Source organism: Budorcas taxicolor, chromosome 13 (genome assembly GCF_023091745.1).
Source record: "Budorcas taxicolor isolate Tak-1 chromosome 13, Takin1.1, whole genome shotgun sequence".
Classification (NCBI taxonomy): domain Eukaryota; kingdom Metazoa; phylum Chordata; class Mammalia; order Artiodactyla; family Bovidae; genus Budorcas; species Budorcas taxicolor.
In genome coordinates, this window is record NC_068922.1 from 66,127,564 (window position 1) to 66,153,324 (window position 25,761).

General features: G+C 47.3%; 1 protein-coding gene across 1 annotated transcript; it reads left to right on the forward strand.

Annotated features, from left to right (window-relative positions):
* Positions 1-1,256: 1,256 nt before the first annotated feature.
* On the forward strand, positions 1,257-25,761 carry MANBAL (mannosidase beta like). Its single transcript, XM_052651042.1, has 3 exons — positions 1,257-1,277; positions 9,744-9,952; positions 24,898-25,761. The coding sequence occupies exons 2-3, from the start codon at positions 9,803-9,805 to the stop codon at positions 25,003-25,005; spliced, it is 258 nt and encodes an 85-aa protein (XP_052507002.1). The 5' UTR covers positions 1,257-1,277; positions 9,744-9,802; the 3' UTR covers positions 25,006-25,761.

Consider the following 25,761-nt stretch of genomic DNA (forward strand, 5'->3'; position numbering starts at 1 on the left):
ACCTAGAGATTGTTATACTAAGTGACGTAAGTCAGAGAAAGCCAAATACCATGTGTGGCTGTGCTTAGTTGCTCAGTTGTGTCTGACTCTCTGACCCCCATGAACTGTGGCCCACCAGGCTCCTCTGTCCATGGGGATTCTCCAGGCAAGTATACTAGAGTGGGTTGCCATGCCCTCCTCCAGGGGAATCTTCCCAACCCAGGGATTGAACCCAGGTCTCCAGCACTGCAGGCAGATACTTCACCATCTGAGCCACCAGGGGAGCCCAAATACCATATCACCTCCATGTGGAATCTTTTAAAAAAATGATACAAATGAACTTATTTATAAAACAGAAGTAGACTCACAGACATAGAAATCAAATTATGGTTACCAAACAGGATGAGGGGAAGGGATAAATGAGGAGTCTGGGATTAACAGATACACTGTGTGTAAAATGGGCTTCTCTACCCACTCCAGTGTTCTTGCCTGGAGAATCCCAGGGACGGCGGAGCCTGGTGGGCTGTTGTCTATGGGGTCGCACGGAGTCGGACACGACTGAAGCGACTTAGCAGCAGCAGCAGCAGCAGCAGAGGTTCAGTGCTAAAGAGTCCACCTGTCAAAGCAGGAGATGCAGAAAATGCAGGCTTGATCCCTGGGTTGGGAGGATCCCCTGGAGAAGAAAAGAGCAACCCACCCCAGTATTCTTGCCTGGGAAATCCCATGAACAGAGGAGCCTGGCAGGCTACAGTCCATGGGGTCGCAGAAGAATCAGACATGGCTAAGTGACTCAACAACAACAACAACAAACATATAAAATAGATAAACAATAAGGGCCTACTGTATAGCCCAGGGAATTATATTCAATATAACAACCTATAATGGAAAAGAATCTGAAAAAAAAATGTATTATATATAGCTGAATCACTTTGCTGTACACCGAAAACTTACACACCACTACGAACACACCTAAAACTTACAAACTAGTTTGTAAATCAAACTTCAAAAAAGAAAAAATTAAGACGTCTATAAACGTGTATAAATGTTTGCTGAAATGGGCTGTGATACAGCGCCTTAGAGAATCGAGGGAGCCTGGCTTTCATTTCTGCAGGCCTCTCTCTCCAGCTCCAAACCACAGCGTTGGGACAAAAGACTAACAAAACCCAGCAGCCTGGATCCGCCAACCCTAGCAACGCTGAGGGGAGGAACCGAGCCAGCTGGTTGCTTAGGAGCGTCACTTCCGGGCCCCAAGGTCGCAAGAAACCACTTCCGGGGGGCGCGGCGCGGCGGCGCGGGAGGTGAGTACCGAAGCTCCTGCGGTCGGTTCGGGCTTCGGGGCGGGGCGTAGTCGCCGAGGCTGTGGTACAGGAGCAAGGATTAGGCTCCGGCGCCGCTGCCCCTGTCCCGGCGGCGCTGTTCTGTTGGCCTGGGGACCGCTCCGTGTTTGGCGCAAATAACTTCCTGGGTCGCTTGTTCGGAAGTTACTTGCAGAGGGGAGTTTGACTCCCAGGGAGGCGGAGGGCCTTACTTTGCTTGTGTCCAGCGCCTTAGCTCTGAGCTGGGACGAGACCTGGTGCTCCTCACAGTTGTGACCTGGCCTTTCTTCCCAAGGGCGGAGCATTCGGAGGAGCCAGAGCTCCTGAGTCAGTCTGGCTGGGGTTCAAATCCTTAGTGTACCGTATTACTCGGTAACTGTGGGCGAGCTCTGGTTGCTTCTCTGGTTCTCAGTTTTCTCCTCTGTAAAATGGGTGCATAGAGTTGATTGGAGGATTAAATGAGAAGGTGAATGCAAAAGGGTTAGTAAATGTACAATGCGTGTTTGCTGATTTTTTTTTTTTCTTTTTGAGAGAAGTGAGAAATGAATCTGTGAAACCACACTTTTTCTTGTGGCAACCACACTTTCCACATCAGAATGACGTTTTACAGGACATCTGCCCGTCTTTTTCAGCCAGCTTTTACTGCTCTGGGAGATGGCTTATCTTTGCATAGGACAAAATTCGAATTCAGTTTTGAGCAGTTCTTGGGAATTTGTTGTAATGGGAGGGGTCTGGGTAAACAGCCCAGGGTAGTAATTCCTGACACTGATTTTCTATTACCCATTCTGTTCCAGTTGAAGTCTCAGAGCAGAATTTTAAAATCATTTCATTAGAAGCCAAGGATACCCTACCAAGATACTTGGAATCTGGGTTTTTCTGTTAAACAAGACTTAGTTTCTGTTTGCTAAGTGTGGACATCTATACATGTCTGAAGGGTTATTTATTTTGAAATGACTTTTTTCCAATAAACTTAATTTTAGAATAATTTTAGATTTTCAGAATTACTGTGAAGATACTACAGTGAGTTCCCATATGTCCCCCCTACAATTTTCCCTATTAACATTTTACATTAGTATAATATTTATGTCACAATTAATGAACCAGTACTGGTAACTAACTAAAGTCCATGCGTTCTTCAGATTTGCTCAGTTTTCTCTTTGCTCAGTCCTTTTTTCTGTTCCAGGATCCCACAGTACGTTTAGTTGTGTCTTCTTAGGTTTCTAGGACTGTGGTAGTTTCTCAGACTTTTCTTGTAGATACACTTGACAGCTTTGAGTATTACTGGTCAGATATCTTATAAAATGACTCTCGTTTGGGATTTGTCTGATGTTTTTCTTGTGATGACATTGGAGTTACAGGTTTGGGGGAGGAAGATCCCGGAGGTAAAGTGCCATTCTCATCATCTCACAGGGTATATACTATCCTGTGTGTACCTCACACCGTCACAGTAGGGTACATATTTTCAGTATACGTCATCACTGTTGGTGTTAACCCAGATCGCTAGCTTGAAGTAGTCAAGTTCTTCCACTGTGAAGTTAACTCTCCTTCCACCACTTTTCCATCTTGTACTCCTGGAAGGAAGTTATGCACAGCCCATCCTTAAGGAGTGTGGAATTACACTTTACACTTTAAGACAGATTATTTACATAAATTATTTTAAATTCTCCTTGGGAAGTTTGTTTGCTTATTAAATAATATCAGTATGGCTGTGAATAATTCTTTTCATACTTTGAATTGTTTGTTTTGCTGTGCAGATTGTTCTGGCTTTGGCCATTGAAGTGGGTCATATATCCCTTTAACATACCCTGATCAATGTGTTTTGTTTTTTGAAACAGTTTCTTACTTTCTGTTACAGGCTCGTCTTATATATTTCCTGCTTCAGTCCTAGAGTTAACCATTTCTCTAAGGAGCCCCTGGTTCATTTTATTGGAGAATCATATTAGACACCAAGGTCTGGGTGCTAGGTGTGCTTATTGCTACTGTTTGGGATGCCCATGTTTCTAGGCCCTTTCAGTAAATGCGTAGCAAGAGATGTATGTGTGTAGACTAGCCTCTCCCCCGCCCCTCTTTCTATATATATATGTAGCTGTCTGTATCTGTAATAATCTAAGTATGACTTTTACTGATATCCACAACACTTAGCCATCCACGTGGACCATCTAGCCTCCTCTGGCTTATCTATAACCTTCTACTCCCAACTGTAACAAACCTGGCTTCCACCATCTGCCATCCATTTACTTACTTGTGCAATTCCAGTGTATGTGTATAGTCTCAAAATTGTTAACCTGTATCCCATGTGGAAAACATCGGTGCATGTACAGTTTCTCTTGCTTTTAGTCTTCTCAATTCCGTCTATTTCCACAGTTACTGAGGTCAGCACCTCATTCCCCCTACCCCTTCCGTGAAATTATGTCATCCATTTGTAATATATTTTGACTCAGAATGTCACATTCTACATTCCATCCTGGATACCTAAATGATTAAAAAAAAAAATTGTGTACATTAAAGTTTACTCTCTGTGCTGTAAAGCTCTGTGGGTTTTGACAAATACTTTCTATCTCATATTCACCATTACAGTATCATACAATAATTTCACCTTCAGGTCTCATTGTTAATTTCTCTCTTGTAGATTTCATCCCAGAAATCCTGTTGGCTCTCTCTTTAAAATGTATCTATAACCTAAGAATTTACCGCCTCCACTGCTGCCTGGTGCAAATGTGTCTTCTTGACTAAAAGTTGTTGTTTAGTCGCTAAGTCGTGTCCGACTCTGTGGACTGTAGCCTACCAGGCTTCTCTGTCTGTGGGATTTCCTAGGCTAGCATACTGGAGTGGATTGCCATTTCCTTCTCCAGCAGATCTTCCCTACTCAAGGACTGAACCCAGGACTCCTGCATTGCAGGTAAAGGACTCAGTTCTTTACCATCGAGCCATCTGGGAAGCCCTTTGACTAGTATAGTAGCCTCTTAACTGGTCTCCCTATTTCAGATTCTTGTCCCCCTGCGATCTGTTCTCAATACAGCAGCCACAGGGACCCTTTAAAAATGAGTCAGATAATGTTGTTTCTTTGCTAAGAACCTTCCAGTGGCTCCCCTTTGACCCAGAGTCCTACTGGCCTTACACAGCTGCTCACTTTATGCTCCTCTGATCATAAAGTTCATTTCTGCCTCAGACCTTATCCCTTGCTCTTCTCCATCTTGGGGTACCTAACAGATGTTGAAATAACTTGTTCTTTTGCTTTCTTCTTTGCCTCTGCTGAAATGTTGCCTTCTCAGGGTGGCCTTTCCCTGACCACCTCATATAAAATAGCACCCCATACCTCCCTCTGTATATTTTCTCATACTACTCACCATCAACATTACATTATATCTTTATGTGTTTGGGTGCCTCTGATTGTATGGAAACTCCATGGCAGGGACTCAGTAACTCTGTGTTCAGTGAGTGAATGTCTCAGACCGCTGGTGTCTGACATTCACGGATGAGCCTCAAGGGGTCTGATGACCTTTTGACATTATTTTCCATGTTCGATAATAAATGGGTCTGTGTGTGTGTGTTAGTGGCTCAGTCGTGTCCGACTCTTTGTGACCCCATGGACTGTAGCCCACCAGGCTCCTTTGTCCATGGGATTCTCCAGGCAAGAATACTGGAGTGGGTTGCCATTTCCTTCTCCAAAATGGGTCTGTACTTTTTATTAAATTCCAGTGGGGGTACAAGTTTCCCCATGTGTTAAAAACAAACAAACAAACAAACAACTTTGCTCTTAAGCAAGTCGGGAGCACCACAGGGTTAGAGACATAGCAGGATGTTCAGCTTTGCCCTGATTCAGTGGGTGAGCCTATATAAGCCCCATGCTTCTCAGCTCCCCCTCCTTGTTAAATGAGGCTGCTCTTTAAAGATGGGAAACAAGCATAGGTTTGATCAGTTACCAGGTATTTGTGTCAGTCCCTGGAACAAACTCAAAATGGACCCTGGGTCCCAGCTACCTCAGGAGCTTATAGTGGAACAATAAGAACATTAGACAGTGTGGTATTTCTCAAACAATAAGAAATGAATTTTGACCCAGAACATGCATGCTGGAATGTAGATTGATATAACTGAAAAAAAAAAAAGCTTCAAGATATAATGCTCACCCTGACTAATGTGATATTGTCCATTGTACTGGTTAATAAAATTTAAAAGTGCCAGCGGCAGCCCCCTTAATGGTTTCCATGGCTCACTAATGGGCCAAAACCTGCAGTTTGAGAACCATTGACCCCCAGGTAAGTTTCAGTCTTACCCACCAGCCAGTTTGAATCCTGACTTTGCTACTTGTCAACCAAGTAATCCCTGGGTAGGCCGCATAACCTCTTTGAGCCTTGGTTTCCTCATCCTCATTAGTAATACCCCCTGTCCATAATGGTTATGAATTGAATGAGTTAGACTGTAAAGGACTGCTCATCTGGCAAACGGTCTGCTGTGACAGTGGAGGGGGTGGGGGAGCAGAGCTCGTCGCGGAGTCTGAGAGCTAAGAGCCTCTTCATTGGGAGCCGAAGGATGAGTAGCACCCTTGTGACTTCTGTGGTCAGGAAAGGAAAACCCAGAAATCCAAGCAAGCAGGCGAGGAAGTAAAGTACGGGTGCAGAGAAAACTAGACGGGAGTTCTAAAGCAGACACGATGTATAGAGCATTTTGTATTTTCTAGAACTTTACTCGGAGAAGGCAATGGCAGCCCACTCCAGTACTCTTGCCTGGCAAATCCCATGGACGGAGGAGCCTGGTAGGCTACAGCCATCCTCTGGTTATACTTGTGCTGTCCAGTCTGGGAGTCCTCTAACCGCATGTGATGATTTATAAATTAATTGAAGTTAAAATGAAAAATTCAGTTCCTCAATCCTCCTTTAAGTGCTTACTAGCCACATGTGGCTACCATGTTGGAGAGCAGAAATATAGAACATTTCAGTCATTGCAGAAAGTTCTCCTGGGCAACATTTCATTAGACTCTATAAAAGTTTTATGAAGAGAGCAGATAGGGCATGGATTTTTCTTTTAGATTATATTAATTTTTTCAATAAGATTCTCCCCTGAATTAAAACGTATGGCCCCTTCACTTTTAATAGCAACTGTTTACATTTTCTTATGGCCTCTTTTGATCTTTAGCCAGTGAAACCACAATTTATACATGGTTGCAGTGATAGTGTTTATGTAATTGTTTTCTTTTTTCATGTAATATAAATTTGCAAAGACTTTCCACTGGCCTGATACGCAACATCTGTATTTGCTATTTAAGCCAAGGGGCAATATGCCATGATGTACCGTAATTGGGTTAACGGCTTCTTTATTGTTGGACACTTGAGTTGCTTCCTGGTTTTCAGTATTATGAATAGCACTGCCATGAACTCTTTTTTGTACCTGAAGCCTTTTTCTTTTGAATTGTTTCCTTACTGTAAATTCTAGGAAGTGAGTTACTCAGTCCAAGGATATAATAATCACTTTTATGACTCTTGCTAGGTATTGCCTAATTGCTCTTTTAAAAAAAAACCCTAAATGCATTATAGCTTTGAATGCATTATTGTTGTCTGGCTCCTGAGAACATCAAGTCTCTAGATTGGTCCAAAGTGTAGCTAATTGGCAATAGAAGCAGAGTCTGTGCCCCTAGCCTGACTCTTGGCCCCATGTTTTTATTGTATTGGAAATATTCTTAACAAGGTTGCTGTTAGTAACACTAATAAATCTAAATATTGATAAGCCCCATAGGCTGTGTTACAGCCTTAAAGGTAAAGTTTAGGGCCAAGGACATTTTAAAAGAGTGTGTATTTATGAGGTGTAACTGAAGAAATGAGAGAACTTCTTCATGCCTTGCTATACACACGGCATGAGGATGCAGTGCTCTGCCTGGCTGTACGTTTCCTCTAGCGAAGCTGTTCTTGCAGCAGCCTTGGAATTCACTTCAGAGCCAGTGTCTGAGCCACTACAAACAATCTGCCGAGGGTCTGAGCGTCATACCTTGTATTTGACCAAAAATGGTATTCCTGGGCTTGAGGCTCCACCTGATTCACCACCCTGGGATCCGGATGATGTTGGGTTCTTTCCAGAAGTCAGATCTTTTCTGGGAGGATAAGATCTGCCAGCTCTGAGGGTTTGGGGGCGGGGGAGTGAACCTCAGACTTTGAAAACCATTCCCAAGGGAGACAGGAGTGGTGTGGAACAATGGCCACCTTGTCGGCACAGGCGCATGACCTTCCTAAAAGACTGGGTTAAAAGGTAGACCATGTGTATTTGCATAAGCCCCCCAGTCTATTCACTTCAAAGACCATTTTTGTCATCCTTTAGTCACTCCGCGTTCATGTTGGAAAAATGTTGCAGAGCAATGAAGTGTCAGAGCCAAAGTGGAGGAAGCTTTTCGGGCAAATGCAGAGCCATACACAGGGGTATAATGCAGGCCACGTGTTTAATTTAGTTTTCTAGTAGCCATGTTTAAAAAGTAAGAAATAGGTACAGTTTTTTGTGTGTGGTAAAGTATCCATAGCATAAAATTTATCATTTTAACCACTTCTAAGTGTACAGTGTTAACCATCACCACTATTTCCAGAACTATTTTATGATGCCAGACTGCAACTCTGCACCCATTAAACAGTAACCATTACTCTATTCCCCCTCCTCAGATCCCTGTAACCTTGTACTCTAGTTTCTGTCTCTGTGAGTTTGCCTTGCCTAGGTACCTAGCAAGTGGGATCATACAATATTGTCCTTTTGCGTCTGGCTTACTTCCCTTACGGTGTTTTCACGATTCATTCATGTAGGAGCATGTGTCAGAATTTTATTCATCTCAGTATTAATAGCTGAGTAAACATATGTGTGGGTGTATATGTATAATATACCACATTTCGTTTATCAGCTCATCTGTTGGTTGATACATGGTTATTTCTATCTTCTCACTATTGTGTATAGTGTAGCTGTGAACGTTGGTGTACAAGTATCTGAATCCATGCTTTCAGTTCTATTGGGTATATATACTTAGGAGTGGAATTGCTGGATCATATGATAATTTTAGGTTTTTTAGAACCTGCCAAACTGGTTTCCAGTTTGTCTTTCACTCTCTTAATAACGCCCTTTGATGCACAAAAGTCTTCAATTCTGATGAAGTCCAGTTTATTTTTTCTTTTGTTGCCGGTGGTTTGGCATCTAAGAAGTCATTGACAAATCCAATGTCATAAAGATTCCTCCTGTGTTTTCTTCAATAAGTTTAATAGTTTTAGCTCTTAAGTTTAGTTCTTTGAAACATCTTGGGTTAACTTCTGTTCATTCTTCTGCATGTGGATATCTAGTTTTGCTAGCACTGTTTGTTAACAAAACTGTCCTTCCCCAAAGCGGTCAGAGTGGGAGAGGGCATTCTTGGCAGAGTATGCAATTTGGGTAAAGGCCCAGGATTTGAAAGAGCTCAGTGCTCTTGGAGGATTACAGGCAGGTCTTTCAGCTTGACCAGGGTGTTAGGAGTTGGGGGGTCTGGTGAAAGGAGGGTCTGGAGAGGTGAATTGAGACTGGACCCGCCACCGCTGACCACCACTGCCCCTGTCGTCCGTGTCCCCCGCATCTCTTATTTGGATTACTGATAGTAGCCTCCTCACGGGTCTCCCCATGTTCACTCTTGCCCCTCTTAAAATGTTTAAGTCAGATCATGTCACTTTTCTGCTCAAAACCCTTCTGTGGCTTACATTTGACTTCATAAAATCAGAGTGTCAGGGTGTTTCCAGGTAAGTCCCTCTCCTCTCTATCTTACCTCCTCCTTCTCCCTCCTGCACTCGTCTCTGGCCATTTTGGACTCATATCCCTGACCAGGGGCCTCTACACTTGCTTTTCTTTCTGCTTGGGCTGCACTTCCCAGAGATGCCGCCCTGCCTCATTCTCACGCTTCCCGTCTCTGCCACATCGTTCCTGTCTTGTCTGCAGAGAGGACTTTCCTGTCACTCTATACAAAATAAAATGATGCCCTTCTGAAGCTTTTTTTCAAAACAGTGACCACTAGCTGGCATGTTCCATCTGGATGAGTTCTTTGTCTTCCTCTGTCCTTCTGTCCTTAGAGGTCGGCCTCAAGAGAAGAGAAGACTGTTTTGCTCAGCCTTCAGTGCTTGGTGTTCAATAAGTATTTGTTGAATGAATGACTGGATGTATGAGTGAACAAGTAAAGAAAACCTGAAACAGAGCAGACCTTCAGCAAATATATGTTGATTTGAGATTTTTGTTGAAGTGTTCGCATTTATTTATTTTCTGTAACTTCATATTTGGAAAAGATTTAAAACATACAAGAAAACTGAAATAGTTTGATGGCTCTCCGCATATCCTCCATTTAGATTCAAGAGCTGTTAACATTTCACCACAGTTGCTTTACATATTCTTGCATGTATGTGGGCGTGTTTGTGTAAGTGGAACCGTTTAAACATCATTGGAAACGTGACATTAACTCTTTGAATTTAGAAGTTGGCTCTGGAGAGTGGTGAGTCGGAGGGGACCTCAGGCAGCAGGCAGCTGGGGCCATGGCTTCCGACCTGGACTTCTCCCCTCCCGAGGTGCCTGAGCCCACGTTCCTGGAGAACCTGCTGCGGTATGGACTCTTCCTGGGGGCCATCTTCCAGCTCATCTGCGTGCTGGCCATCATCATTCCCGTTCCCAAGTCCCATGAGGCGGTGAGTCCTTCTCCGTGAGCCTCGGCTCCTCAGGCTGGGTTCTGGCTCCTAAAAATTACAGACTTCACAGCCGTGAAGACTAGCAGGGATTATGCGGGGCTTGATTGATTTAAAGTGTCTCCAAATTCCCACCTGGTGGCACTGGGCCACGTGGTTCATACCTTACTTGTTTGCATGTGTGTGAAACAGATTTTTATTTAGTACCTACTTACTATGTGTCAGACTCTGCTGAAAGATGTGCTGTCTGCCCTCAAGGAACTTCTAGTCTTTGGGAGAAGGGCAGATATGAAACAAATACACATGTTTCCCTGTGAGGTACAGGGTACTGAGAAGGTGTGTAATGGGGAGGACCTGAACTTACAGTCCTCCCCCAGGGAGAAGGAACTGCATGTGTAAGGACCCAAGGAATGAAGGAATGGGCTCACACCTGAACGCAGGTGACTGTGGCCAGAGCACAGAGGGGACGTGATGGGAGGCACAGCCAGAAGAGTGGGGGTGGGGGCCCAAGGGCTTTAAAGACGAGAGTGATGTAGTCAGATTGACTTTCTTGTTACTTCGGCTTTTATTCATTTGGTCTGTTTATTCTGTAGCTCTACAGCCTCCTTCCTCCACCCTACCTTCACTCTTCTCGTGACATTGATTTGTTGGAGAAGGTAGGTCGTCATCCACCACATCCAGGATTTGGCTGATTGCTTCTGCGTGGTGTCATTGACATGTTCAACTTGTCCCTCGTATTTTCTGTCAATGAGAAATGCAGTCTAGAGGCTTGATTCCATTCAATTATTTAGTGAGATCCAGTTATTTAGTGAGAACACCTCATAGCTAGTGCTGTGAGTGTCTTGTTTTTTGAAATCAACAGGCACTTAGTGTCTGTCATATAGAGATTCTAAGATATCCGTGGGTTCAGGTGGTTATAGCTGATCCCTCTGTTGTAAAATCTTCATCCCTCTTTCACCTAAATGGTTTTAGCATCCATTGAACATTACTTAGAGCCATTCTTTCCTTCTGCATTTTATTAGCTGGAATTCTTCAGTGAAGAAGATCGTTCCATCATGCCGATATAATTAGTCTGAAGTGCTGTTCATAGTAAAAGGCAGGATAAATGCTTGATTCTTTCCCTCTATTAGTTTTCAGAGTTGTGAGTTTGGACTCTAGCAACCTCCAATCTTGACCAATAAAGCTTTGATTTTCAATGGGAACCCCATCCAGTTATGTGAAAGACTGTCTACCAAGGGAACCCATTAGAGACTCATTGCCTAGTGTTTTACTGGGGACAGATCACATAAGCACACTCTGCCTAACACAAACCAAAATTCCAGACTTCCAACAGGAAGGCAGGTTTTCAACATAAACCATATTGTTTCCACAGACAGGTTAGGCATAGTGAGCCATTCTTATCAGTTCCGGGAATTGTGGGAACCACCCGAAATCCAGTTTCCCAAATGTCAGCCAAGGGCCAGCTTTGCAAGTTGGGTTTTCTAAGGACAGCAGTTTACTTGTTTTTTTAATGTAAACTTCCTTCAGCACACCTGAAACATACTTATTATAGCTTTCAAATAACTATGTCATTTTTCTCTATTAACAGTAAGATTTAGAATGAAATTCATGATTTCTTTATGTTTCTTTCTGGGCCCCAAAATATGTCCCAGTAGGGATGTATATATATATTCAGAGTACTGTGTTTAGAAGCCTTTTCTTCACATTGGTATACTCCCACCATGACATAACATTGATTTGCTTCATTTTGTTTTTTACTTTTAGAGGTTTTTTTCCTTTATATTTAGTTTAAAAATTATGTAACACTTTTATATTACAAACTTTCCCAAAGTCAAAACTGTGTAACAGGATGCAGTTACAGAAATTTCCTTGAATCTGTGTATCTCCCACCCTTTCCCCTTCCTCTCTTGGTAGGCACCCATTTTTATTTGATTCATCCCCCTTTTGTTTCTTTTTTTCTGAAGATGTATGCAAATGGGTATGTGTGTGTGATATTTCTTTCTTTATTCATTTATTTTCTCCCTTTGATGTACAAACGATACTAAACACAGTTTTACGTGTTTCCTTATTTAACAGTATATTCTGGAGATTATCTGTCTGGGGAAGGAGCATGCTGGGTTCAGTTTTTAACAAAGGCCTTTAAAATGTCCAGGTGATTACATCAAGTAGGCAGTTGTATCTACTGGTCTGTATGAGGAGGAGGGTCTGTCTTTGTGACCCCATGGACAGTAGCCTGCACGAAGCTCCTCCATCCATGGGATTTTCTAGGCAAGAGTACTAGAGTGGGTTGCCGTTCCCTTCTCCAGGGAATCTTCCCAACCTGGGGATTGAACCCATGTCTCCCGCATTGTAGATAGACATTTTACCGTCTGAACCACCAGGGAAGTCCCTTCACTTCACTTCACTTCAAGATATAATTACGGAGAAGGCAATGGCAACCCACTCCAGTACTCTTGCCTGGAAAATCCCACGGACGGAGGAGCCTGGTAGGTTGCGGTCCATGGGGTTGTTAGGAGTCGGACAGGACTGAGCGGCTTCACTTTCATGCATTGGAGAAGGAAATGGCAACCCACTCCAGTATTCTTGCCTGGAGAGTCCCAGGGACGGAGGAGCCTGGTGGGCTGCTGTCTGTGGGGTCGCACAGAGTCGGACACGACTGAAGCGACTTAGCAGCAAGATGTAATTAAAGCCATGAGAGAGGATGAGGTCTCTTAGGAGGGGATGTGGAGCAGAGGCAGGAGCTAGATGGGCCTCTGGGTGAACAGCTTGTTTCTCCCCTCTGGACAGCTACTCCAAAACAGCAGGAGAGAGAAGGGCTGAGCCTGCCCAGATAAGAGATAACACACCACATATTTCTCATTCTCAAAGTCAAGGAGACCTTCTCAGCTACACATGCCCAGAAAGGCTCCTTGGAGGTAACGAGAAGAGATGTCAGCTTGTAGTAAGTGATGTCAGCTTACCCATAGGCCCCTTCTCTAGAATCCATCTTGGCCAAGAGATGTGTGGGCACACATGGAAGGGCCCTGAAATATAATGATGCCAAGTACAGACTCAGAACCAAGCAAAGTAAGATTATTGGCTGAAGGAAAACCTGGAAGAAATGCCCCATAAAAGTGATTATAATAAAACCACCATGAGGGTGAAATTCTCTGAGCCCACCTGTTTACTCTTTTTCCTCCTAATAAACACTTTACTTGTTTCGCTTTCAGTCTTCCCAGCACCATTTATTGAAGACATTGTCTTTTCACCACTATACTTGTCTTTTCCGTTGTAAATTAATTGACCATAAGAGCTTGGGTTTATTTCTGAGCTCTGTTCTGTTCCATTGATCTGTGTGTCATTACAGTACTGATTTGATTACTGTAGCTTTATATAGTCTGAAGTCAGAGTGCATAATTCCTCCAGCTCTGTTCTTCTTTCTCAAGGTTGTTTTGGCTATTTGGGGTCTTATGTGTTGCCATACAAGTTTTAAAATTATTTGCTCTAGTTCTGTGAAAAATGCCCTTGGTATTTTGACAGGATTTCATTGATTCTGTAGATTGCCTTGGGTAGTATGGTCATTTTAACAATATTGATTGTTCCAATCCAAGAGCATGGGGTTTCTTTCCATCAGTTTGTGTCATCTTCCATCCCTTTTGTCATTGTCTTATAGTTTTCCAAGTACAGGTCTTTTACCTCCTTAGGTATTATTAGGTTTATTCTTAGGTACTTTATTCTTTTTGACATGGTGGTAAATGGGATTGTTTCCTTAATTGCTCTTTCTTATAGTTCATTGTTGATGTATAGAAATACAACAGATTTCTGTGTCACTGATGAGCTTTTGCAGATTTCTGGTGGCCTTTTTAGGATTTTCTGTGTATGGTAGACAGACAGTATCATCTGCAGACAGGGAAATTTTACTTCTTTTCTAATTTGGATTCCTTTTTATTTCTTTTTCTTATCCGATTGCTGTGGCTAGGACTTCTAGTGTTGTGTTGGATTAAAGTGGTGAGAGGAGGCATCCTTGTCTTTTTCTTGATCTTGGAGGAAATGCTTTCAGCTTTTCACCATCGAGTATGGCATTAGCTGGGTGCTTGTCATGTATGGCCTTTATTATAGTGAAGTATGTCCTCTCTGTGCCTACTTCCTGGAAAGTTTTTATCATGAATGAATGTTGAATTTTGTCAAAAGCTTTTTCTGCATCTATTGGGTTTCTGCTCATATGGTTTTTATTCTTCAGTTTGTTAATATGGTATATCATGTTGATTGATTTGTGGATTTTGAAAAATCCTTGCCTCTCTGGGATAATCTCTCTTAATCATGGTGTATGAACCTTTTAATATACTGTTAGATTTGGTTTGCTAATACTTTGTTGAGGATTTTTGCATCACTGTGTTCATCAGTGATATTACATTTTAATTTTCTTTATTTGTGATATCTTTGATTTTGGTATCAGCAGCCTCATCTTTTTTAAAAAATTAGAATATAATTGCTTTACCATGTTGTGTTAGTTTCTGCTGTACAACATTGTGCACCAGCCATATGTACACGTGTGTCCACTCCCTGTTGAGCCTCCCTCCCCTCCGTCTCACCCCTCTAGATCATCACAGAGCACGGGCCAAGCTCCTACTGCAGCAGCTCCCCACCAGCTCTGCTTCACTCATGGGAGTATATGTGTGTCCAGCCACTCTCTCAGTCCATCCCACCATCTCCCCTCCCTCTCCTCCCCGCACACAAGTCCATTCTCTATGCCAGCGTCTCTATTCCTGTCCTGCAGATAGGTTCATCAGTACCATTCTTCTAGATTATGTACATATGCCTTAATATATGGTATTTTTTTGTCTTTCTGACTTCCTTTACTCTGTAACAACCTCATGTTTAAAAATACACATGTGGTACAAAACATCTCATTTTCTTTTATCTTCAAGTTTAGGGGAGTAAGGAACGCAAATGAATTGTCTTTGTAACAGAAGGTTCCTGTGTTACGTTTTTTGTTTGTTTGTTTTTTGGTTTTTCAGTGGATCAGTAGCAAAAAATATAGTACCATTAATTTGACTTTTTATTAATGCGTCATGCCTGAAAATGGTCCTCAGTTATGCAGGGATTCCATTGCTAGCTTTCCTCTGCATGCCTCCATAAGGCAGGCTTTTCCCAAACTCTTAAGTAAATGGAAAGGAAACACCAAATTCTATGTGTATAAACAGCTTTACGAAGAGAGAATGAGTGCTAAGACTGTGGTTAGAGATTGTGCTCAGCTGCTTGCTGTGACTGGAATTTGGATAGGAAGGGAAAAAGAAAGGGGTTTTAACTTGGGGCTGGGGCGCTCTTGTGGAGGAAACGAGCTTGTGGGAGTGGGGACAGCTGTGGGGACTCTAGGCAGCTTGAGAGCAGGAGTGAAGTACCTGGAAGCGGAAGGTGACAAGGGGGTGGGAGGGGATGGACGAAGGGTGGGGCCCCAGAGAGCAGGCTTGCTCTCTTAGCCACATTGCCTAGGGGAAAATCATGCCTCTTGCTTAGCCTATAGAAGCAAGGTTTATTAGTGGCTTTTTGGGTCAGAAGATAATATTTTTGGCTCTAGATGATGGGAAAGGCTTTGAAAGGCAAAAGAATGTCTTTCCTGTTGTTCTAGTAAGCCGATTTTCTGCAACTAGTTTATGACTTCAGTATTTCAGTACTTAGCAGATTATTTGAAAGCTCTTTTGGGGTTAATCAGGGAAGGAAAAAAGGAACACAGAGAAATGCTTCCCACCCCACCCCCTTTCTTTTCTATAGTAGGAGGGAGAACTAATTTGTAAAATTAAAACCAAAGCCCCTAGAATCCTAAGCCAGATGAGAACGTTTTCTCATTGATACCTCATTAAACTAAGACCCGAGAAAACAAACATTTGTTTGAGCCTGCTTGAGGCCTGGGCCACATTTAATCCAAGCATTTTCTGGTAGGCCAGGTTCTAAAATCTAAGAAGGTAGATCCTTGTACCGTTTCTGTGAGTTCCAGAATGCAGCTGTGTTTCACCTCTCATGCTCAGTCTGATTGTTTGTATGGCGGCCATGGTGGAAAGGATTCTGGGGCTGCTTTTAGGCTTCAGAGTAAAGAAATTATTTGTTGATGTCTGCCTTGAGCAAGGGACTGGCGAGCGTTATCGTGAATTGCCTTGCCTTGGTTTGATCTGTGATTCTCTATCTGGCTGTTTCCACCTGGGGAATTTTCAAAGGCCTTGGCTGCACCCATGGAGATTCTGGTTCAGTTGTTCTCTGAAGCCTTGGATCAGAAGTTTCCTCAAGTGCCCAGGTGATTCTGTTATGCAGCCGCTGGTCCTTAGACTGCTTCCCTGAGGCACAAACCAATTTGGGGCACAGGAGGTGTTCAGTTCTGTGTGTGTCAAGTTTGTAATAACAGATGACATCCAAGTGGGAAGGGAAAAGCTGGTAAGAAGTGGGGGATGGAGACCTGGGGATTCTTTTAACCAACATAGTATTACTTCTCAAAACCCTAAGAATGAGTTGCTAAGCCTTTCCAGGGAAATGAAGATTCAGGGAAGGCCTGGACTTGAGGCATGCCTGGCTTGCTTGAGGCACTTCTTGTGCAGTGTAGAGATACTGAAAAGATATGGGTGGTCTCCCGGAGCAGGGATGCAACTGGGCCTCTGGAAGGCGTGGGACCCCATCGCTCACATCCCCTCTGCTCCCCTCCTGTGCGCCTCCTGTCTCTCACTTCTCTTGCCCTCCTTCCTCTGCTTGCTGTCCCTGTGATAAGATAAAACATGGCCACTAACAGATTCCCAGGTTTGCATCTTTCACCTGAAGCCTCTGGAGGCTGCCTTCCTGCTTGGTCCCAGTTCCAGAATCCCCAGAGAAGGAGCTGTACCTGGGACCCGGCTTGGGACTGCTGTGGCCAGTGTGGGGGAGGGGAGCATCCTGCAGTGTGACCTCTGAGGGGGAGTGGGAAGTCAGTTCCCAAGGGAGCAGGAGTGCCATGCAGACAAAACTGGGGTCTCTGTTCCTTCACTCTCTTGGAGACGGACAGACTAATGGGCAGAGGACTAGAAGACTGGTCTCGCTGCAAACCCCTGTGTGGTTCGAGGAGGACACCGAGACGGGGCTGAGTGATGGAGGGAAGGCTGCTGCACCTGACAAGGACATGCTCGGAGCCCTCCTTCACAGCTGGGTTTCAGTAGAACTAAATTCTTAGCAGAGTTCTGGATCCCTAGGGCGCCCCTAGATAAAGACTGCAGAAGCCTGTGCACTTCCTGCAGTTCTATGCAAAAACGTGATGCTTCCATGCTTCGTCACATTTGCTGGGAAGATAGCCTATCGCTTTTCTCCAAGTGGAGAGCAGTAGTTTGAACGAGGTGGGAGCCATGTTCCAGGAATGAAGGAGTAGGTAACGAGGAAGCGAAGGCCGGGAGTCCTCTCCGTGCTCCCCACAGCCTACCTGAGCATCCTCCCCAAGCCTCTTTTGGATCCGTTTCTGCCCAGAAGGTTGATCCTGTCCATCCTGGGCAAGCAGGTATTGACTTTTTGTTCAGTGACTCATGTCGTAGGTAGTAATAGTCCATCTGCTAGTCGCAAACTCTCCTGGTAGTTTCAGTACTGACTGTTCTCAGGCCTTCATGTGCTTATGTTGCATCTGCCTAGCCAGCCGCCAGCCCCTCGGTGGGTGCCTTCACTCCCACCCTGCCATCTTTGCGGGCTTGCCTCAGTCTCTTCTGTTAATGGGGACTCTTTCAGTTGAAAACTCAGAAACTCAACTCCAACAGTTTCCTTAGAGGCTGTAGGGGACTCTGTAGGTGGTCCAGTGGCTGAGACTCCACGCTCCCAGTGTAGGGAGCTTGGGAAGATCCCACATGCCGCACCTATGGAAAATCCCACACGTGGCAACAAAGGCCCCCATGCCATCATTAAGACCCGGTAGAGCCAAATAAATAAGTTAAAAAGTTTTGAGGATAGAAAGAGACTGTATTGGCTTTTAGAACTGGGAGTTTCAAGGCACAGCTGGATCCAGAAGCTGAAAGGTCGTCAGGGCTCCCTTTGTCTCTCCATCTCCTGCCTTCCTGCCAGTGTTGGCTTCGTTCTTAGGGCCTTGCCACACATCAGCAGAATGGCTGCAGCAGCCCCAGTCTGTGTCCTTATTGCCCACGCTTTATAAGCAAAGAAAGCCATTTCTCTGCCTCTGCTCGCTTTCCCAATCTCATGGAAGGCCTCTGCCTGGCCCTGGCCTGGCCACGTATCTGTACTTTGCCTCATAGGTGGGAAGGGGCATTGGGTACCATTTCTGGCCAGGCCATGTTTAACTGGCCGTGGCCGTGGTCACAGTGACTGAGAGCCCCTCAGAATCACATAGGACAAGGAAAGAGCATGGCCTTGATGATGGCAGGGGGCGGGGGGGGGGGGCAGCAAACAAAGACAACTGGTGCCCAGCACTGTGATCCAGCGGAGTAGAGCTCACCAGAATTGATGGTAGGAGTGGCATTCCATGCAATGCCCACGTAGACTTCACTGTCAACCAGGAAGCCCCGAGATGGATGGAGCCTTCCTTTGGTAGTGGCGCCATGGCCTGGAAGTTCCCGTTGGGATATCCAGCATGGAGATCTTGATTTGATTTGATTTTGTTATCTTGGCCATGCTGTGTAGCAAACTGGATCTTAGTTACTCAGCCAGGGATCGAACCCGTGCCCCCACCATCAGAAGCTCAAAGTCTTAACCACTGGACTCCCAGGGAAGTCCCAGTTCTTGATTTTAAACTCAGCCCCCGATTGCCAGTGAAGGCTGCCGTAGTAAATGATTAACTTGGGCAAGGTGTATACCTATTCTCAACACCTCAGGAGGTAGTCTCACAGAACCACCTCTGCAGTTCTGCCCTGTGTTTTTTTAAGCTTGGGGTCGGGGGTTGCAGTTGAATTGGGCAGCAGGGTGTTTTTTACTTAATGAGCTGTTCTCAAGAGATTGCCACGCAGTGGGTAGGGCAAAGGTCTAAACACGGTCTTGAGATGCTCACCAACTCATGGCAGAGACGGCCGGACGTGCATGAAGCCACAGACCAGCTGGTGGGCGGGGCTGCAGGGGTGCTGAATCGTGTCTGGGGTAAGCTGCATGGGCCATTCTCGCTAATCATAGCTCTCCTCGCCTGCCAAGCGCGTCCTGGGCTCTGTCTCTGTTCGCCTGTGGAACTCACATGAACAGCTTCCCCTGCTTGATTTCAGCTGGTCCTGTCCTCCGCTCAAGGCCAGTGCTAGTTCCAGCCTGCAAGGTGTCCCAGCCGCCACCTTGCCCAGGGCCTCAGGCAAGAGCGCACAGCAGGGCAGGCTGGAGCTTCAGCCCCAGTGCCTTCCCCTCTCCGAGCCCGTGCCCTGAGCTAGAAAAGGAGAGCGTTCACGCCCGACCCATGTAGTTCTTTTTTTTATATATAATTTTTTTTAAGATTTGAGTATAGGTGCTTTACAGTGTTGTGTTCCTCTGTACAGAAAGTCAGTCAGCCATATGTATACATATATCCCCTCTTTTTGGATTTCCTTCCTGTTTAGGTCACCATAGCGCACTGAGTGGGATTCCCTGGTGGCTCAGACAGTAAAGAATCCGCCTGCAATGCAGGAGACTTGGGTTCAGTCCTTGGGTGGGGAAGATCTAGAGGAGGGCACGGCAACCCACTCCAGTATTCTTGCCTGGAGAATCCCACGGACAGAGGAGCCTGGCGGGCTGCAGCCATGGGGTCGCAAAGAGTCAGACACCACTGAGCGACTAAGCACAGCACAGAGCATTGAGAAGAGTTCCCTGAGCTACACGGTAGGTTCTCATTAGTTATCGATTTTATATGTGATCGTGTGTATATGTCTGTCCCACACCGTCCTTAGGATCGGGTGAGATAAGACCCATGGGGCTGCCTGCGCACAGCACAGGGTCTCCTTTGGCCAGGATCATTTCAGACGAGAGAAGAGCTTCAGCCTTTGTAGAATGACATTTTGTCCTGATTTATTGGACTTAGTCCACCCTGAACTGTATAATGGAAATTATAAAAATTCTGTGTGCTCTCCCTGCTGGAAGAGATTGGATGCACTGTGGCACAGATTCGATTATTTGAAGCTGATGAATAGCAGCAATTTCCTGGCCTCATAAGTGGCTGTGGAGCTGCTTCATTATTGATGAGGCCTGTGTCACGGAGGACGCCTCTGCAGACCCAGGAACTCCCCGGGTGGAGGGGTTCTTTCACTCCCTAACGTGAGATTGCGGGGGGAAACTTGCTGCAGAGGAGGCGCGACTGAAAGGTGGGGCTGTCGTGTTCAGAGTCTGCCGTCTGCCTGGCTTATACCAGCAACGCGCATTTGAAGAGAAATGAAAAGTCAGCCATTTATTCAGAGTCATTCTTGCCAGCTAAGAATTTGGAACTTGCTCTGTGTGGCTAGAACCCCCAGCAGCCGAATCACGTGTGTAACAGCTGCCTTCGTTCCCGCCCCCTTTCGGGGAAGGGGCTCTTCCCCACTGGCTGAGTCGCTAAGTCTTGGTGAGGCCTGTAAAATGGGGCGCCCAGGGATGGGCTCACCAGGGTGATGGGAGGCTCAGCGGCTGGTGTTTGTGAGGCAGTCACGTGGCACACATCAGGCAGTGCGCCTCTTCTTGGTTCCCCTGTGCTGCCTGACCCAGAACCCGCGTGCACTGGGCGCAGACGGATGGGTTATGGGTGCCGAGCACCTGTGCAGAGCGGGAAAGACACAGCGCATCTGGGAGTTACTGGCTGGCCGGTCGCCCAGAAGTGACAGAGTGGGCTGCGTGAGGGGGCGTGGCCGGGGACAGGGCCAAAGCTGCAGTTGAAACAGCTCTGGAGGCCACTCGGGGGTTCTTGGAATCTGCCTTATACGAAGAGGGAACCAGCAACACGTTTAAAACAGAAAACAGGCTGGTCAGGATGGTTGTTTTAGGAGAACAGACTGAAAGCAGTGTGGCGGATGGTGAGGAAAACCTTGGGGTGGGCAGGCAGGAGACCGGGGCGTTGGGGTGGGCGGTGCAGGGGTCGTCTGAGCCAGCTCAGTAGTGTGTCCAGAGGGGACCAGGCAGAGCTGAGAGCTCTGTGGAAAGCCAAATGGACTGGCTATGATGACAGATTGGATGTGGGGGCACGCAGGGAATGGCGAGAACTCAGAAATGGCTCAGTGGTTTGTAGCTTGGGGGATTGGGAGCGTGACAGTGCTAGAACCTGAGCTGGAGAAGAGACGAGGAGGCCTGGGGTGAGAGGAGACAGACAAGGTGCTCGGATGACTCGAGGACTGTGTCCACGCACCCGTGGAGAGCTGCTCTCAACCGTGGGAGCAAAGCCTGACTCGAGGAGCGCTAAACCGCTTTCCTGACTCCTGCCGCAAGCAGGGGGTCCTGAGCCACCCGTCGGCAGGGTCCTGAACAAGCTGTTTTTGTCAGTCCACCGTCACCCGTGCTTCCAGACTCGGCTAACAGAAAGTAGATTCACAGTTCACTCCGATTCTTGATCTCCATCAGCCCGAGGCCCCTAGGAAACCCAAAAGAGGCTATATACCATACATCTTAGGTTCCTCCTGGCCTTGCTGCTTACCAGCGGAGGCAGGTCACATAAACTCTCTGAATGTCTCTTCTTTAAAATGGGGCACGTTACGGCATTTTGTGAGGGAAAAATAAGACATGTCCGGACCGCAGAACATGGAGCCTGGCATGTTGTGAATATTAGCAGCTGTGTGGCTCTTAAACTGTTGCTGTTCTTATTGATGGCTGTGTCTAGATGTTGACTTAGGGTGCATATATTGGGTTTAAAAATCTGCTATGCAGAAAGTGAGGCCTAGTCTTTCTAAATTAATTTATTTACATTATTTTTTGGCTGTGGTGGGCTTCACTGCTGTGTGCGAGCTTTCCTTAGTTGTGGTGAGCAGGGCCTGCTCTTCGTTTTGGGCTTCCCTCGTTGCGCAGCACAGGCTCTAGGGCGTGTGGGCTTCAGTAGTTGTAGGTGCACAGGCTTCGTTCCTTTACCGCACGTGGGATCTTCCCGAAGGAGGGATTGAACCCACGTCCCCTGCATTGGCAGGCAGATTCTTACCGACTGAGCCACTCAGGGAAGCCCCAGATCTAGTCTTTTTCATGATGATAAAGCAAGAGAGAAGTTCCCATGGTTATGGGAGATCTTTTGTGTTCTTTGATTTCATTCATTCTTTCAGGAGCAGTTGAAGCCATCTAAGGGGCTCACAGGCTAGGAGGGGAGACCCTCATGAGCACTGCGTTGTTGAGGTTCCTGGGTGCCTGGGGCGTCAGGGCGGAGGAGAGCATGCACCTGCGGAAGAAGAGTGGAGGGAGAAGGCTAGGAGGGAGCATCGGTGTGTTCCTGGGGGCCAAACCGTGGGGGGAGCTTTGCTGGGCGGCCAAGGAGAGAGGGGTGCTCCTCTTGCTTAGGGCTAAGCAGTGGAAGCCCTGGGGCCTGGCCTGGTGTGGGGGATGGAGGAGAGGCTGGAGAGGTGGCCTCCTTAGCTGCCATCCCAGAACGTAAGACTGTGGGTGATGGAAGCCACTGGAAGGTTTAAGGTGGAAAGGATCTGCATTTTAGAAAAATTCTTTTGGCAGGTACACAAGTCATGGCATAAAGAATTAGGGCCTTTGATGCTCAAGACGGTGGCCGAGTCAAGGTGGAGGAGGTCAAGTCAGGAGGATTTGGTGACTGTTGGACGGAGGGGAGCAAAGGGATGGAGGAGTCGCTGGGACTCTGGTTGTTCTGCCTACGGGAGGGGGTGGGGTGGAGGAGGAAGGCCAGGCCGGCTGCAGAGGGGCCATGCTCTGTCTGCGGCACTTGAGCTGGAGGTGCCTGGGAGGTGCCCGTTCCACTCTGGGCCAGGAGAGAGATCTGGGAGGTGACAGACAGGATGAGGCGCCAGAGAGAAGGTCTGTGGAGTAAAGGAAGCACGAGGGATGACAGCTGGGTGTCCTCGTCTCTGGGTTCTGAACCGGCCCCACTAAAATCAGAGGAGACCCCAGCTTTGAACTGAGAGTGGGGCTCCATCCCTGGAGATCCTGGCAGGCCTGGCAAGTCCCTTGTGCAGAAACCTTTTTGTTTAATCAGATCTTGTTTGCTCAGGCACGCAGGGACTGACTGGTTTCCACTGGCCACACAGGTACTGGACTGGGGACTGTTTCCGGTTCCCAAAGTCTCCAGAGGTGCTGTGCTTGTGAGGTTGGCCTTAAACCATGGCCCTCCTGCTGGCTCTGCAGCTGCCAGCCTGTGCACTTTACACAGTGTCTCCTCTGAGGTTTTGTTCTCTTTGTGTTTTTAATGAAGTAGCTTTTTCCCCCCCTTTTCTTCTTCCTTCCTTCTTCCCTTCCACCCTCCCTCCTTCTCTTTCATAAACAGCATCACTGCAAGGGGACTGGTTGAGCTCAATCAGAGCTCTGGCCAGCCAGGGCCCTGCCCCCTGGTTATCTAAGGAGGATCACCCATGGGTGCTTGGAACTGGGCTGGGCCTTTACGCCTGGTTTCCCTGCTGGCAGGCGAGCAGGGTGGAGAGCTAGTGAAGGCTGATAAGAAGGAGCTGGCGCACCTTTGGACTGGGCTTAGGTGGGGACCGCCTGTCTGCAGCCCCAGTACAGCCCCTTCTGTCTGAGGGAAGCTCGAGGCTGGGGCCAGAAGCTGACAGTGAGCAGAGAAGGACCAAGAGTGAAGCGAGCTGGGAGCTGGCCAGTTAGACACGAAGAAATGCTCTTCTGGAAACACTGTGCTCCCTCCTTGTCTTCTGAGTCTGCTTTTTGTTCTCCCATTTTTAAACAAAAGGACACAAGTACTGAAAACGTTTCTTTACTGCAGTGCTGGGGCCCGTGGAGTGGCGGGAGCCAGGGCAGGGGCGGGCGCCACTGAATAAAGGGACAGCCACTGCTTAGCCCATTTCTTCCATGAGGCCGGTGTCACCGGATGTTTAAAGTTTTCAAGAAAAGCAAGGACTCCACGTTGAATGGGAAATCTCCCAACTGGCTCGAATCCCTAAAAATAAACACTGCAGGCCAAGTGAGGTCTGCCTCTGGGCCTGACCAGGCCTGCGGACCGTGGCTCGTGTTCTCTGTGCTATATGGGAACTCTAGCATCCTTCCTGGCTGAGTTTATCACCAGGGAGGAGGAGACTCCCGACAGGACAGGGCCCACTCCAGAGTCTCCTCTGACATGAGCCTGTGAGGCTGGGGCAGGCCAGTTCCCCTCCCTAGAGTCCACTTTCTTTATCAGCCCTGTGAAGGCCAGGGCTGGCTTCGTGGTTTTAAACCTTTTTTCAGCAGCAGAACCTTTGTTTAAACCAGATCTCACAGGGAACAAATCACAGTGTACATGACAGATGAAAACCAGAGCTGCCCTGGACGTAGGGAGAGTCTGGAGTTGTGCCCTGAGGCTGCCCTCTGCCCTTTCCCAGAGGGCACCCCTGCCAGGCGCCGCAGAACCTTGAAGCGGCTGTGCTCTCCACCCTTCCCTGTCCCCGCCTCTGCGGCTTGAATGGGAGGAGGGGGTGGCAGGGCCAGAAGGAGGGCAAGCCGCCCAAAGTCTGCCCACCGCCGCCTCCCCAGTCGCGCTCTGCCCAGGCCCTGCTCACTGTGCCCCACGGCCCCCAGGTGCATTGGCGTTTCCCGGGTTCTCCCCGAGCACATCAGCCCTGCAAGGTGCGCGCCACTGTTTCCATCCCTCAGGCGGTTGCGCCGAGATGCGGAAAGGGGAAGGGAGTTGCCCACAGGTCACTTGGCTGGAACTGGGGGAGCCTCGGTGCCCCCAGGCCTGTGAGACTCCAAAGGCCGCCCCTCCCCTTGGGCCTCCTCCCTTATCCTTCACCTGCTCCCCGGGGACAGTCCCGGAACACACGGCTCCCAGGTCCCTGTGGTGATGGTTTGGTCCCTGGTTTCTCTGCTTCCATTTGCAGAGTCCTTTCAGACGTGGTCCCATTTTGCTGGTGTCAGGCTTGATTTGTCTAAGCGAGACTCTCCTCTTTCTCGCCACACAGGAGGCAGAGCCATCTGAGCCCCGAAGTGCAGAGGTGACGAGGAAACCCAAGGCCACTGCTCCTTCTGCAAACAAGAGACCCAAGAAGGAGGCCAAGAAGAAGCGGTAGAAGAGGCGGCCTGCACAGCCTGGCACGAGGGCCTTAAGGGCAGCCCTCCTGGGGCACAAGGTTTCAGGTGGCTGGGATGCCCTGTGGCCACAGAGATCTGGACAATCATGACAGTGCCCAGGCCCCAGAGTGCAGACCAGCACTTCTTCTTTCTTCCGCCTTCCTGAGGGGTTCAGGCCAAGGGGGCTGAAATACCCTGTGAACAGAGACTGTCCTGGAAGCCTCTTGAAAAGTTGGGTCACCTCACAGAGTTCCATTTTCTCAATCCCCGTGTCGCCCACCTTGTGGGTTTACACTACGCTTTAGAGTTCTTATCTACTGCCGCAAGCACCACGCTCTGCCATTATCCATACCCCACAGATCAGATCCCCTGCTAATCAGTCACCTTTGTCTCTGCTTGTGCAGAGGGAGCCAGGCCAGGCCTCCCCTGTTTGTTGAGGTCAAGGCGCCAAGGCCATTAGCACAGTGGTCCCACTGGTGCAGCAACCAGGCCTTAAAGAGGCCTGGTCCTCCTCTAGCCGATGGAAGGGATTTGGCTTGAATGAGTGTGTATTCTTGAGCCCAGACTTCCTGAACATCTCACATAGCGGGTAAGGGCAGGGACTTGTCAGTCGCAGACGAACCTCTCTCCAGCCCATCACAGCACATTGAGGGTGTAGCTTTTTGCTTCTGTCTGTATCCCCTCCTCTCCCTCCAGTTCCTTCAACCCCTGACCACAGTCATTTGGGGAAGTAAAGGTCAATGAATGGCCCCGCA

Excerpts from the sequence above, each read along its gene's own strand:
- MANBAL (XM_052651042.1), top strand. The coding sequence starts at position 9,803 with ATGGCTTCCGACCTGGACTTCTCCCCTCCCGAGGTGCCTGAGCCCACG. Across the intron at positions 9,953-24,897 it reads TTCCCAAGTCCCATGAGGCG|GAGGCAGAGCCATCTGAGCC; the intron begins GTGAGTCCTTCT and ends CTCGCCACACAG.